Source organism: Phodopus roborovskii, unplaced genomic scaffold (assembly GCF_943737965.1).
Source record: "Phodopus roborovskii unplaced genomic scaffold, PHOROB, whole genome shotgun sequence".
Lineage (NCBI taxonomy): Eukaryota > Metazoa > Chordata > Mammalia > Rodentia > Cricetidae > Phodopus > Phodopus roborovskii.
The window spans coordinates 12,636,625-12,649,985 of NW_026126424.1; the positions used below are offsets into that span (position 1 = coordinate 12,636,625).

At 38.7% G+C, this 13,361-nt stretch overlaps 1 protein-coding gene across 1 annotated transcript in view; it reads right to left on the reverse strand.

Annotated features, from left to right (window-relative positions):
• Window positions 1–405: 405 nt before the first annotated feature.
• The window catches only part of Dpyd (dihydropyrimidine dehydrogenase), an 817,241-nt gene continuing 804,285 nt past the window's right edge, over window positions 406–13,361 (reverse strand). The window contains exons 22-23 of the mRNA XM_051185598.1: window positions 4,734–4,874; window positions 406–1,803 (exon numbers count right to left, since the gene is read on the reverse strand). Coding sequence (XP_051041555.1) covers window positions 1,633–1,803; window positions 4,734–4,874 — 312 coding nt within the window. The 3' untranslated portion in view covers window positions 406–1,632. The remainder of the gene's footprint in view (window positions 1,804–4,733; window positions 4,875–13,361) is intronic.

Sequence of the window (13,361 nt, forward strand, 5' to 3'; positions counted from 1 at the left end):
TTGTGACAACACCATAAAGGATTCCATTCTCCTAAATATTTGATACTGCACAACTTTATGATGAATAACACTAAGTGACACATACTTCACATGGTGTGGGACACATCTTCAGGTAGGAAGGTCATTTTTCATTTGTCTTTATCTTGAACCACTTCAAGAGGCATGGCCAACTCTGTGAAAAATCCATTTTGGCTAAGTAGAGTTGCATTCAGTAGAGGATGGGGGTAAGAGCGACAGGAAACAAGGCATTTGAAAACAATACTGCCATTTTTTCAGTGTTTTTGAACTGACACACATCCAGCATTTGGATGGAATTTTCTGTTGAACCAATCCCACACTGCCCCATGTCATTGGGCACCCCAATGTCAGGAAGGTGCTTTTGGAAAAATGAAACATAAAACTACATTGAAAATAGAGCATAAAATTTTATTTGTGATTATTTGATCATACAGATTTTGTCAAAATACACTCCTAGCTCTTGCATTTATCATTGAAATATGCCATAGATTGTCATTTTCTGATTTACTTCCTATAGAGTTATATTAGAATGTGCCATAAGGAAGGAATAAATGAATTTATGTGATGTTATTTACTGATTATGAAAATAGAGAAATTCAAAATTATTTATCAATATTAAAAATACATATTTCTATTTCATTAATTTTGAAATTACATATGTATCAAAATAAAGAGTAAACAGACAGGTTCTTCTCATTTTGTATAAACTACAGATATGGTGTTTTTCATTGATGAGTACGGAGCCTTCCACTCAGTGCTATGTAATCTGAGTCTTGTTTGAACATAGTTTGCTCCCCCAATGATGGTGACTATGGAAAGCAGACAGAATAGTTCGTGCACAATGAAGTGTGGAATTAACTACACATTCATCTTAATATCTCATTTTATCAGGAACACAGCTCCAGTATTCAAATAAAAATGACATGTGGCTCATCCCTGAGCAGTCTGGGTACCTGCTTCAGGTATGAATGCCAAACTGAATTTTAGTCAGGAAATAGTCTCTCTTTTTGTGTCCAGCACCAAAAAGTGAGCTACTTCAGCAAAAGAGGCCTTAAGAAAATTCTAGAAAACCCCCTTTCAGGTTTTGTTCGCCTTGTCATAGTAAATAATGACTTGACTTTCTTCAATTGTTCTTAATGGAGCTAATTACATGTCCTTAGAAATGGTGTTAAAATTACAGGTAATTTTTAATTACAAAGCGTTTCCTTGGCAACGGTTTCCTGTATATGAAATTGTACTTTGTTTCAAAATAGTTCATTTCACTTACAATTAGAAATCAAAGAATGAGCATGGCATAGGGCAATTTAGAAATTGTCACACTAATTGCCATGAAAAAGTTAATTTTTCACAGTAGACAACTGACAGAGCACATCCAATTAACTGGTATGCAGTTACTCACCAGCTACCTCGGAAAAAAATTATTCCATTTTATGACCATTAATTGGTCACTGGCATTAAACATTGCTTTCCAATTTAGACATTTATTTAGAAATTATATGCATGTATCTATAAAATTTGGAAAAGAACTGACCACAATGATTCCTTATTGCTGTGTTTAAAGATCAGCCTATGTCTGTAACATCAAAGTTCACAGCAACTGTCTTACAAATCACCTTAACACACTGGCTTCACAGCTAAGGGTAAGCCTCTCTTTGGTTCATAAGGTGTTGTCCTGGAAACCATCCTGATACAGTCGATAATAGGGCAGACGCTGAGGCAGAGAGTACAGCCTGTGCATGTGTCGGTAACAGTAGGCAGATGAGTTTCTGGATCAAACTGTATAGCCTGCAAACAGAAATCATGAGAGTTGAACCCCTGCCCACCAATGTCAAGAATGCTCCCATTTTAACATCTGCATCTCTGTCCACAGCAATGGAGATGACTGCCCTGAGCATGGAGGTATTGCAATCATAACAACTGCTGAACTGGCAGTAGAAACAGATAGATGAAACTCCCATAAATTAAAAATGCAGTATTTACAGTTTACTAGAGGATTTTCTGCCCATGGGAGAGAAACATTCTGAAGCACAGAGATTCTGCTTTCAAGTCAGTGCAGCACTAAGGTCTTGCTGATCTGACCAGGCTGGGGCATCTTGTGCCTGCTGGTATTGGATGCTTTTATATGTCATACAGACCCATTTACTCCCCACATTTCTTGTCTTTCTTTTAGTGTGTGTGTGTGTGTGTGTGTGTGTGTGCGTGCACACACATGTATGTTCATGTGTGTGCTGATGACATAGGCACGGAGGAGTGTGTATGTGCTTGTAGAGGTCAGAGGACAACCTCAGTTGTCATTCTCAGGAATGCCATCTGTCTCTTTGATACGGGATCTCTCATTGGCCTGAAGATCAGGAATTAGTCTAGGCTGTACTGCCAATGAATCCCAGTGTTCTTCAGTCTCAACCTCCTCAGCACTGGAATTTCAAGTGTGGGTCATTTTGATGGGCATTTTTACACATGTTCTAGGCACTTGTGGGTCAGGAGGACTGAACTCAGATCCTTGTGATTGCAAGACAACTGCTTTACAGATGGAGCCACATTCCTGTTCTTTGCCTTGGAGAAGTGATAATGTCAGGGGAGGCAGTGAATGCCCTTCAAACAATGCATGCAAATTTTAAAAGAAAACAGTAGGGAAAAAAAATCAGCTCCACAGTTTCAGTTATTTCCAACTTGATTGTAAGCATTATCCCACCACAGGAGGAACAAAATGTAGAAGGGAGAGGCAGCAGAGCCCTTGTCCCATCATCTCCCAGATGTGAGAACCTGAACCTGTCTTCTAGCTCTGATTCTGCTAATCATTCCTCCCTCTCTCCTTGTCTCCCCCACTGCCTTTACCTCTCTTTCTATTGTCTTTCCTTCCTTCCCAGCTTCTTGTATGTTCCCCTCATGAAGTCAAATAAGAGAATAAAGGAATACATTTACAGAGTGTGAGATGAAGTTTGAGATGGTTTAAGTTATCATAGCAACTTGCCTACTATAGGCATCAAAACAATGGAGGCACTATGTCAGTCAATGGGCAGGTTTGGACTTTTAGGAAGGGCTTTAGTGTAGATAAGGGAGAGGACAGTGGATGAGAGGAAGAGGCCCTCCTGGGAGCCTTGCTGTTGGTTTACTTGCAGAGGGCGCTTTACTCACATTCTTGTCTTTTGTAATGACAAGGTAGGGCTTGTGGAGAAACAACAAGGGTCAGTAGGAGCTCTACTTCTCTCACTTCCTGAGGCTGGCCCTACAAATCTCTTGTATAAACATAATTCCATGATTATTATTACCTTTTGTGTCTTATTATTTTATTAGAATCTAATTCTTATGCATTGTACACAAGTGATGGGAGATGTCATCGCTTATTGGTTAATGATTAAAGCCCTGTTGACCAATAGGAAAGCAAGATGGGCAGGACTAGGAGACAAGGAGATTCAGGGAGAGGTAGGAGGGATTCAACATGTAGAGATTTGAGAGAGCAGAACTCTGAACCCTCTTTCCAGTAAGATAAGACCATGTCTTGGATAGAAATGGGTTAATATTTAAGACAGAGCTTGCCGATAAGAAACGCTAGTAACTGGCCAACAGCTTTATATATAATACAGCATCTCTGTGTGTTATTTGGGGCTGACACGGCTGTGGTACAAGGTTGGGTGGTAAAACTACTTGTAACACACAAGCAGGTAGGTGAAGTTGTAAAAGTTCAAAGAGAAACAGGTAAGATGTGTTCTGCTCACCCCGGAGGAGTGAGCCCCTTCTGTCTTGTGGCTCTCACCCAAGGCATAGAAAACAAACAAAAATCCTCCCTGTCTTTTCCAGATATGAAGAAATTCGTAAGACCAACTTCTACAAGTGGGAGAGTATTTCTTTTCTTTTTAAAATTTCTGCCATAAAAACCCAATCAATACTTCATGGAGGAGAAGACTCTGTTGGCTGCAGGAATCGAGTCCTTTTAGGGGATTGGTAATAAATGGTAGTTCTCCACTTTTCAGTTAGTATCAGACCATAACCTTCCCTAATGTAATGGATTTCTGTTTTCACTTAAGTTTCACTTAAGTTTCCTTCTCCAGATTCTTGGGTAATGAAACATTATTAAAATAGTACTGTGTACTGAGACATGGCTATATTAGTTATTTTTCTCATCGTTGGAACTAATACCTGACAAGAAGCAACTCAATGAATGGATGGAGGGCTTATTTTGGCTCCTTGTTCAGAAGATGGAGCCTATCATGGTGAGGAAGGCATAGTAGGTAGCCATAGTAGGGAAATTTACTCATAAGTGATTGGATCAGAAAGCAAACAAAAATGCTGACAGGGATTAGCTCTTCTCCCATTTCTATTCAATAGGAAACCCCAGCACATTGGATGGTGCCTCTGACAATAAAGAGTGCATCTTATTCAGAGAGATGGAACAGCAGTTAAGAATTCTTGTTGTGTTTACAGAGGACCCAAGTTTGGCTCATAATACCAAAGTTAGAAGGTCACAACCTCGAGTGGTGAATGCATACATACAGTATAGGTTCCTACTGACACCTACACAAAAAATAAATAAATCTTGAAAGATAAAAGTAAAAAGACAACACCAGTTCATTACAAAGGCAGAAATGGAGACCTGTGGTGAGGAACACATTTGGTGTACCTGGTTTGAATTGTACATTCAGCAACAGAAGACACTTACCTCCCCTAAAGAAAAACTATTCCTTACAACAGCATCTTAATTATAGCAGGGTTCCTACCTGGTAGCCAGAGTCGTTACAGGTCATGTAACATTTGCCGCAATTGATGCACATTTCCTCATTGATCAGGGCCACAACTTGCTCTATACCACTCAGCTCACCAAATGTTCCCAGGTATTGCAGCGCTTTTCCAATTACATCCTAGAAAATGGGCAGTGCATTACTCACAGTGCTCAACTTGAAACAATTCCTAAATAACTCATGTCTGCCCTCATTTCCCCATTTTGAGCTCACATTGCATTGTGTTTGGTTATGGGGCTTGGAGTATCACAGTTCTCTCAGATGAACTTTCTGTGACAGTTAGCTAACATGATTTTGAGAGATGGGTGGGGTATACACTCAGCTTAGAAATATAAGACCACCGACTATGGCAGTGGGTCAGTGGTTGAAGTGCTTGCCCTGCCAACATGAGGATAAGAGTTTGGACCCCCAACATCCACATAAGACTCACATAAGATGTAAAGCAGAAAGCCATTGAGATCTGTCTTGGGATTCCACAGGAGTGTACACACACACACACACACACACACACACACACACACACACACACACCACACTTACACATATGAACCTGTACACAGAACATGCAAACCCACACACATGCACATTCAATATGATGGGAGGAGATAGAGATACAGTTATAAAACTTCAATACCTGAATTCAATTCCTTTTCTGCTGGGCACCCTATAGAATCTCTCTGTATGCAGTCATTGAAATAATTCTCCTAGGTATTTGTAGCATATATCCTAGAGTTTGCCTTTTGAAGGATCTAAAAATAATGTAAATGGACAAAAAGGTACCTCATTTACACTAGACACTTCATTTCACTGGGGATAAGGGAAATGAAAACAAGAGTGCATCCCATTTTTATTGTTGATTTTTGATTCTTGGTTTTCATTTGAAAGATGGTCTGACGGCTCACTCATCTGTCATGTCTTGAAGAATATATTCCCTTATTGAAGAATTCTAATTTATGCTAACTAATTAGGTTGATCTAGGTTGAATTAGATGCTTTTTCACTCTTAAAGAACTAGCAATTGCTCCATTCACCGCTGAAGATCTTTCATGCAGTTGCACATGGCTTTGTTCCTTATAGTAATTGAGATTATGCTTAATATGGGAAACAGAGGATGTTTCATCAACACCAGGAAGCACTTTGTTTCAGAAAACAAAACAGAGAATGTTTGCCAAATTAGTGTGCTGTCAAGATTATCTGCTCTTGTTTTTAACCTTCAGAATGAGAAAGAATGGTTCATTTGAATTCAAGGTCTATGTTCAAAGAGGCCTTCTTTTGTTTGGAGTCAGCTTTCCACATTCTCTTAAGTAAATTTTATTTTCTGCACTCCTTCTGGCTAGTGGCATGGCCAGTCTTTGTCAACTTGATCTGCTTCAGAGGAGGGAACCTCAGTTGTGGAATTATCTGTGTCCAATTGGTCTGTGGCCATGTCTGTCAGCCATTTTCCTTAATTGCTAATTGATATAGGTGGGCCCAGCCCACTGTAGGAGAGAGATATCATTCTTGGTCAGGTAGACATTGGCTATATAATAAAGTAGGATGAGAAAGCCAGTGAGATTCTTCCCTGGTTTCTGCTTTAGCTCCTGCCTCTAGATTCCTGCCTTGAGTTCCTGTCCTGGCTTCCCTTGATTTAAATTAGCATTTTCCTCTCCCAAGTTTTGGTTGAGTAGTTTATCAAAACAACAATGCCACCAACGAAATTAGACTAGAATACCCAGGACATTTGGCTATGCTGCCTTACCTATTTTATTTATTTTCTGTTTGAGCACTATGTTGTTACTATAAGCTTTTAAATGGAGACAATGTTCATATTATCCTTACACTTCATTTGTATACACTTCAAGCCCTAGGAGGACAGAAACCTTGAGTGCTGCCTTGCCCACTTTCTTTCCAAAGTGCTGAAGCTGAAGACGTCACTACATTGCAGTGTGTTTGCAGGTGGGTTCTTGAAGTCCACACCTGTCTGTACCTGTTCTGAGCTGCACTCACAAGCTCAAGTTGCACTATCAACTGTGTGACAAGCATTGTCACTAGAAACTAGAAGGGTATATTCTCCATCCACTCAACTCATAAGGGCACAGGATGGTCCACATTCAGCTTTTCTTGGCATTATAAATAGTATTAATTTTTTTAAATAAAGAAGACTTAGAATTTACTTCTCTTTCTCTCTTATCTAATGCCATCTTTTGCATTTCCTGAGGCATCTTTTGAATCATCTGCTGTGTCTACAACCATTTTTCAACATGACTCATTAACTCACAGTCATTTTTCCAATCCTGTGTCTTTCAAAGGGAGCTTAGATGTCTCTACTTGATGAGAATTTCCTCAATCCTTCTGTCTCTTTTTTCTAAACAATTGTCAACATGTGCTTTTTCTTCTTCTTCTCCCTCTGTCCCTCTCTCCCTCCCTCCACTTTCCCCTCTCTCTTTCCTCTCTCCTTTTCACCTTAGTACTCTTTGTCTTCTTTCTATCTTCCTTTTCATGGTCTGGGATATTTTTATCCATTTTGTAGAATTGACAATAAAAGATAATTTTTGAATTCTACTATACTTTAGGCTAGTGCCTTAATTTAAAATCATTTTCTTATTTAAACCTCATACATTTTAGGGATGATGAGGTGACTATGATTTAAGATATAAAATCAAGTAGATGATGAAATAGAGATTCAGATTACTGCTGCTAGACTTAAAATGCCTTGATCATATTCTATTCACTCTGCTATACAGACTCACTTACTATTCTCGAGCAAATCCCACCTCACATTGCAAATAGGATTTTAAATCTAGGTTCCTATGTTTTTTTAAACAGAGCTTTATTCATATTTAAATCAAGTATAGTATATCTTGTTCCTACAGATCATTAAAGCATAATGAATGCTCAAATATTTGTTAAATAAATATAACTTTTGAATATCTATGCTTAGACTCATACATTAATTACTTAATAATAAAATGTCTAGTGGATATTTTTATTAATTTTGGCATTGCACATGCAAAAGATAATCAAGGAAACAAACAGTTTCATATTTTCCAATATTTCAAGATAGTAAATGTATGAGCTTTCTATTTGGCTGTGAAAGACTATGTGCAATAGGAACTAACTTTTTTAAATCCAAATAAATCAGTCAAAACATCTCTTGTGCAAAATCCAATCATTATGGGAAAAAATCACTAGTTAAATATTCAACTGATAACTAGTCAGGAAAATGCCTATATTTTTCCAGAAGAAATATACATGTCCAAGAGATGCTATTTTAAGGAGCAAATTTATTTCTGTGCATATTAAATATGACCTTTGCTCTGTTTGAGATTTGCAGCTGTCATTTAAAACACCATTGATTACAAAATCAGAGAGAGTAAGTACATAGCAGCCTTTATAAGTTATTAACACAGGGGTTAAAATTATAGTTTTGTAAGTATACCATCTTCATTTTTTAATCTAGAAGATGATAAAAGAATAGTATCTGAAATCAGTTTGAAACTACCAAAGAAACAATAAAATAGAATGATCATTTTTGTATGTCTAAAAATGTAGACTTTTGTTGAAACCCCATCCATCTGCTGGTGGTTATGTCCTGGAATTTGTAGTTTGCAGAAAGATGTGCATCACTAGTCAGGTACCTATATTTCAGGTAGTGACTTTTAGAAACATTTCTGTAGAGGTTGGGAGACCTCTACATTTATTATTCCAGACAGGGTATGCATGTTCAAGATTTGACCAATCTATGTACCCATTCCTGCTTACTAGAAATGATTATGCATTGAATCTATGACACTGGATCCCTTAGATTATACAAATACATTGTGTTTGACTTGGACATGTATGTATATGTGGGGTGTGTGTGTGTGTGTGTGTGTGTGTGTATTTGACTTGAACATGTATGTATATGTGGTGTGTATGTATGCATTTGACTTGGACATGTATGTATATGTAGTTGTGTGTGTGTGTGTATGTGTGTGTGTGTATGTGTGTGTGCACGTGCGTGCGTGCATGTGCCCATGTGTTGTGTGTGTAGAATGAAAGTTGACATCGGGTATCTTTCTCAGTCACTCCCAATCCTATATACTGAGGTAGGGTTTCCTGCTGATTTCAGATAATATGGCTAGGTGAATCATTGCAGGGATTCCCTGCCCCTGTTTCTCATGTCCTAGATGTCCACCTGACTTTTCAGTGGGTTCTGGAGGAACAAAACCTTGGTTCTCCTGCCCATGTGGCAGGTGATTTACTCACAGATCAATCTTCCAAGGTGGCATATTTATTTTAATGTAACTCTTCAGATTTAGCCACAGTGACCATGTCCATATTTAGGGTAATCAAAATAGTTTTTTTTCCTTCCTGAGACAGGATTTCTCTGTGTAGCTCTGTTTGTCCTGGAATTGTCTGTATACCTGGCAGGCTGTAGAGCCTGCATCCTGGCTCTGTAGAACTGTCTGTCTCTGCCTCCCAAATGCTGGGATTAAAGGTGTGAGCTACCACTTGCTGGGCTCAAAATTGATTTTACAAGAAGAGTAAGTCATTATTTCTATTTGATATACATTTTAAGTCCAAAGAATATTGACATAGAGGGACTTGATCCAGTGTCTAATGATTTATATTTTCCTCATTATGAACAATATAAATTTACTGGTTTTGACCTACTTTTAAGGCCGATTGAAGAATCTTCTGATTGTGATTGTTATCTGGCACATCAACCACTCCTCTAGCTTTGGGTCTTAACATTTCATTAGCTTATTTCCTACAATTCCTGTAAATATCTGCCCTTCAAAGTACAGGACCAAGGATGGCATGCTGTGAGCCACTGAGACGTCTAACCTGAAGGATTCTTGATTTAAATGATTTCGATATAGCTGTTTAATTACTTTCCCACGTCCTTATCTATGCCATTGCCAATGCCTCAGGTTATCTTGTCACCCCTTGCCTTATAAAACTATCAGGAAAGGAAATGAAATCATTTCGTTTGCTCTCACTGAATTTATGCTGATTCTTAATAACTTTGTCTGTCTCATAAATGCTCCTGAGTCAAAAGTTTAGTAATCTTTGTACAGTTCCCCTGGGACTGGCTCAGCATTTCTGGGCTGTTTCTACTTTTTTTTTTTTTTTTTTTTTTTTTTTTAGCTACAGTAAGAACATTTACATCTCCATATCCTTCCTTTTTCATCTCCTTCACTCCTTTGTTTCCTCCTTCCTTTCCTTTCCCTTGCTCACTTTTGGTTATTTTGAAATAAGGAGTCAGTCTCTAAACCATGCCATCAGGCTTGGTACAGCAATGCCCCTGCCTCAGTCTCCTGAGTGCTGGGATTATACATGTGAGATACCATGTGTAGCTTGACTTTTCTATACTAAAATAACCCAGAGCAATATTTATTTTGCATCAATTGGCACAGAGTTCTCAAACACAGGTGCTCTTAAAGCACGACAGTCCACTCATTGCTATCATGCATAGCTCGATAAGCTAAGAAGCAAGCAGCAAGAACTGAAAAGGGGTGGTCTTGAATTAGAGCTCAGCTGACCCTGGCAAGTGGGGAGAGAGCTGCATAAACTGAGATGAGGATAACAAACACAGTGATTCAGAAAACAAATACCAGATTGGTCAGAAAAGTTGAGAGAAACAATATGCCAACAGGCAGGCTACAAGTAAGTGAACATGCTGAGAGAGGGTGGTGAAGTAAGGTTTTTGTGAGAGACAGATGGGATGACTTCAGTATATGAGGCTCTGACCATCACTTCCTTCCCATGTGGGGTAAACTCGGGCTTTATGTGGTAAGTTGCTGACATTTGAGGTTTCACTTGATTTAATGAAGCTATAATTTTATATATTACCTACCTTAGACTCTCAAATCTATTTTTTCTCCTACTTCTTTTCAATTCTAAGAAATCTATGTGAGGATGCAAGGGAGGATGATAGGAATGGAACAGTTTTTCTTTCTAATTGTGATTTAACAATACACCATCTGTTTGAAGTAGTGGGTGTATTTTTTTTTCTTTTTGCCTTTTAATAGACAAAAGTACATTTCTATTTTACCTAATATTTTCCCCAAATTTAAATCATTTTAATAAGATGATTCAAATTGCTGTCACACTTCTGTGCTTATTATCAATAAGGTATTTTCTTAAAGGATTACTGACCACTAAGTTATCTAAACTCTTAACTGTCTTACTTCTGAGAAAACACATAGTAATTGCATCATCAAATTATGATTGACAACTGTTCATTCTTGACCCAATGACTTAATTTCATGCCTTGTTGCAGTGACAATATATCTGCCAAAAGGATCTTTAGGAAAAAAAGGGTTTATTCTGGCTTACAGTTCTAGGAATAAAGTCCATCATGATTGGGTAGTCATCCGGGCAGAAACAGAGCAGACAGTCAACTGTTTCCACAGTCATCAATAGAGAAAGATGGACTCTGTGCTCAGCCCACTTTTTCCTTTTCATTCAGTCTATGGAATGGTGCCCCCCAATGTTTATGGTGAGACTTTTCACCTCAATTCAAAGAAAATAATATAAATAATCCCTCACAGAAGTAACCAGAGAATAGTCTCCATGGTGATTCTAAATCTCATTGACTTGTCAATCAAGATTAACAGTCAAAGTAGATGATGAGATTGCATCCCTGATTTTCTCCAAACTTCCTGAAACAGACTTACTAAGGTGGGATATATATGTAGCTACACAGACACTTTCTTTTTTTGCAAAAAAAAAAATATTCTAAGTTCACATGAATGGCTACATTCTTTCAGATTCCTCCAGGTGCTGTTTCCCTCAAACACAAGCTTGCCACAGGAGTCAGAACTAAGCCTATATAGCAGGTCTCTTCTGAGCGATGATATTCCCAATAGCAAAGGATATGCAATTCCTTTTCAGATAGTTTTCCTTCAGTGGAGTGGGATTGCCATTTAAATTCTGTAAAGGCATACATGGCTGCTTTATCTTGCTTGTCCATATTAATCGTCTGGTTAGATAATCTCTGATGTAACTCTGGGATGACATTTCCATTTTTCTTTCCTTTTAGTGCCCCACAATGGTTCCCACAACACCTTTAGTCTTGTGAATTTCAATGCTTGTACACAACTGACACACACTGTTCCTCCCTCTGTCTTTTGTCTTCATTCTAGGCAAAGTATCTTTTTCTATTGCTGCATTCTGGTCAAGCCAGGAGCCACCCCTATATGACTTAAGAGACTACTTTTATAACCATATTCTGCACAGTTTTTAAAGTTCAATGTGATAGATTTTCAGCTGCTATTTATTGGTACATTGACAACTGAGAATATGAATGCTGTCCCTTGCCTGCTTCTCTGGATCCTTCTGGAAATTGCTGGGCAAGTCTCCCTAATTTTTCTTTCTATGCAGTCACCTTTGTGTTCCGTGGTATCTAATATGGTCTTACAGTTTTATCTGAGTGCTTTTCTTCTTCCTTTCACAATTCAATTGAAATAATAAAGTACTCGATCAGGCTGACTGGTCCCCTGCCAACAATGCCTTGCCAGTCTTATGAGTTGTCGTCTATCTCCACCTCCAAGCAGCAGGAAGAAGTGATGAAAACATCACTAGTGCCCCTAAACCATTCATTTTCCTACCCAGAAATTCAAAGACATCAGAGATACATTCCCAGCTTCATAAGGAGAGTAAGACTTCATTCTCACATATATCAACAGAACTGGAGCACATTCAGGAACTTCATAAGGCCTGGCAAGTTCCCAAGCCCTGCTTTATCTGCTGCCGGAGAATAAAGCATGTCTCATTCCAGTGGGCCACATGTGTGCACTGACATGTCAGTTGTTTGGGGCCAGGAGATAAAGCTGCTCCAGTAGGAGACACTGCATGTTTTCCTGTCTGTGGCACATATGTACATATGTACGTGTGTGTGTGTGTGTGTGTGTGTGTGTGTGTGTGTGAGAGAGAGAGAGAGAGAGAGAGAGAGAGAGAGAGAGAGAGAGAGAGAGCAGGGGTGGGAGACTTTCTAGATGGGTTCGGATTACAGTAGAGAAGGATACCTTTGAAGCTATCCTGGGAGGTCATGTCTCTTGCTTTATTTCTTCCTTCTCTTCCACCTTCTAGGGCTGGTTTTGATGACCTGTTTCTGACTTGGAATTCTTTTTCTCATTCCTTTACAAACTAAGCTGCTTCCCTACACAGTCATATGCATGGCAAATGCTATTGCTATGAAATGTAAACCAAGGTGTTGGCGTGATAAAGAGAAAAATCAATTTCAGGGCATCTCCAGGCATCCTGCCATTCCCTAGAGGGACAACTCAGGTACTCTGAGGCCACTTTCCACTTCCAAATGGTAAGAAGAATCAGGATGGCATGATGATATTTAATTTTGACAAGGGCACTGTAGTATAGTATTGAAGTGACCCCTTTTGGTACCTTAGGTAGAAGTCTTACTGGATTAGCACATCTGTTTTGAAACATTTTAAACATTTATTAATAAAACATGCTAAAGGATTTTTCAGTGACTAAGAGTAAGCACTTCTCTTACAGAGGAGCAGAATTTGGTGTCTAGGACCCACAGCTCACAACTATCTTTAATTTCAGCTCCACCAGATCTGACACCCTCTTCTGGCTTCAACAAGGACCTGTACTCACATACATACATTCATATACA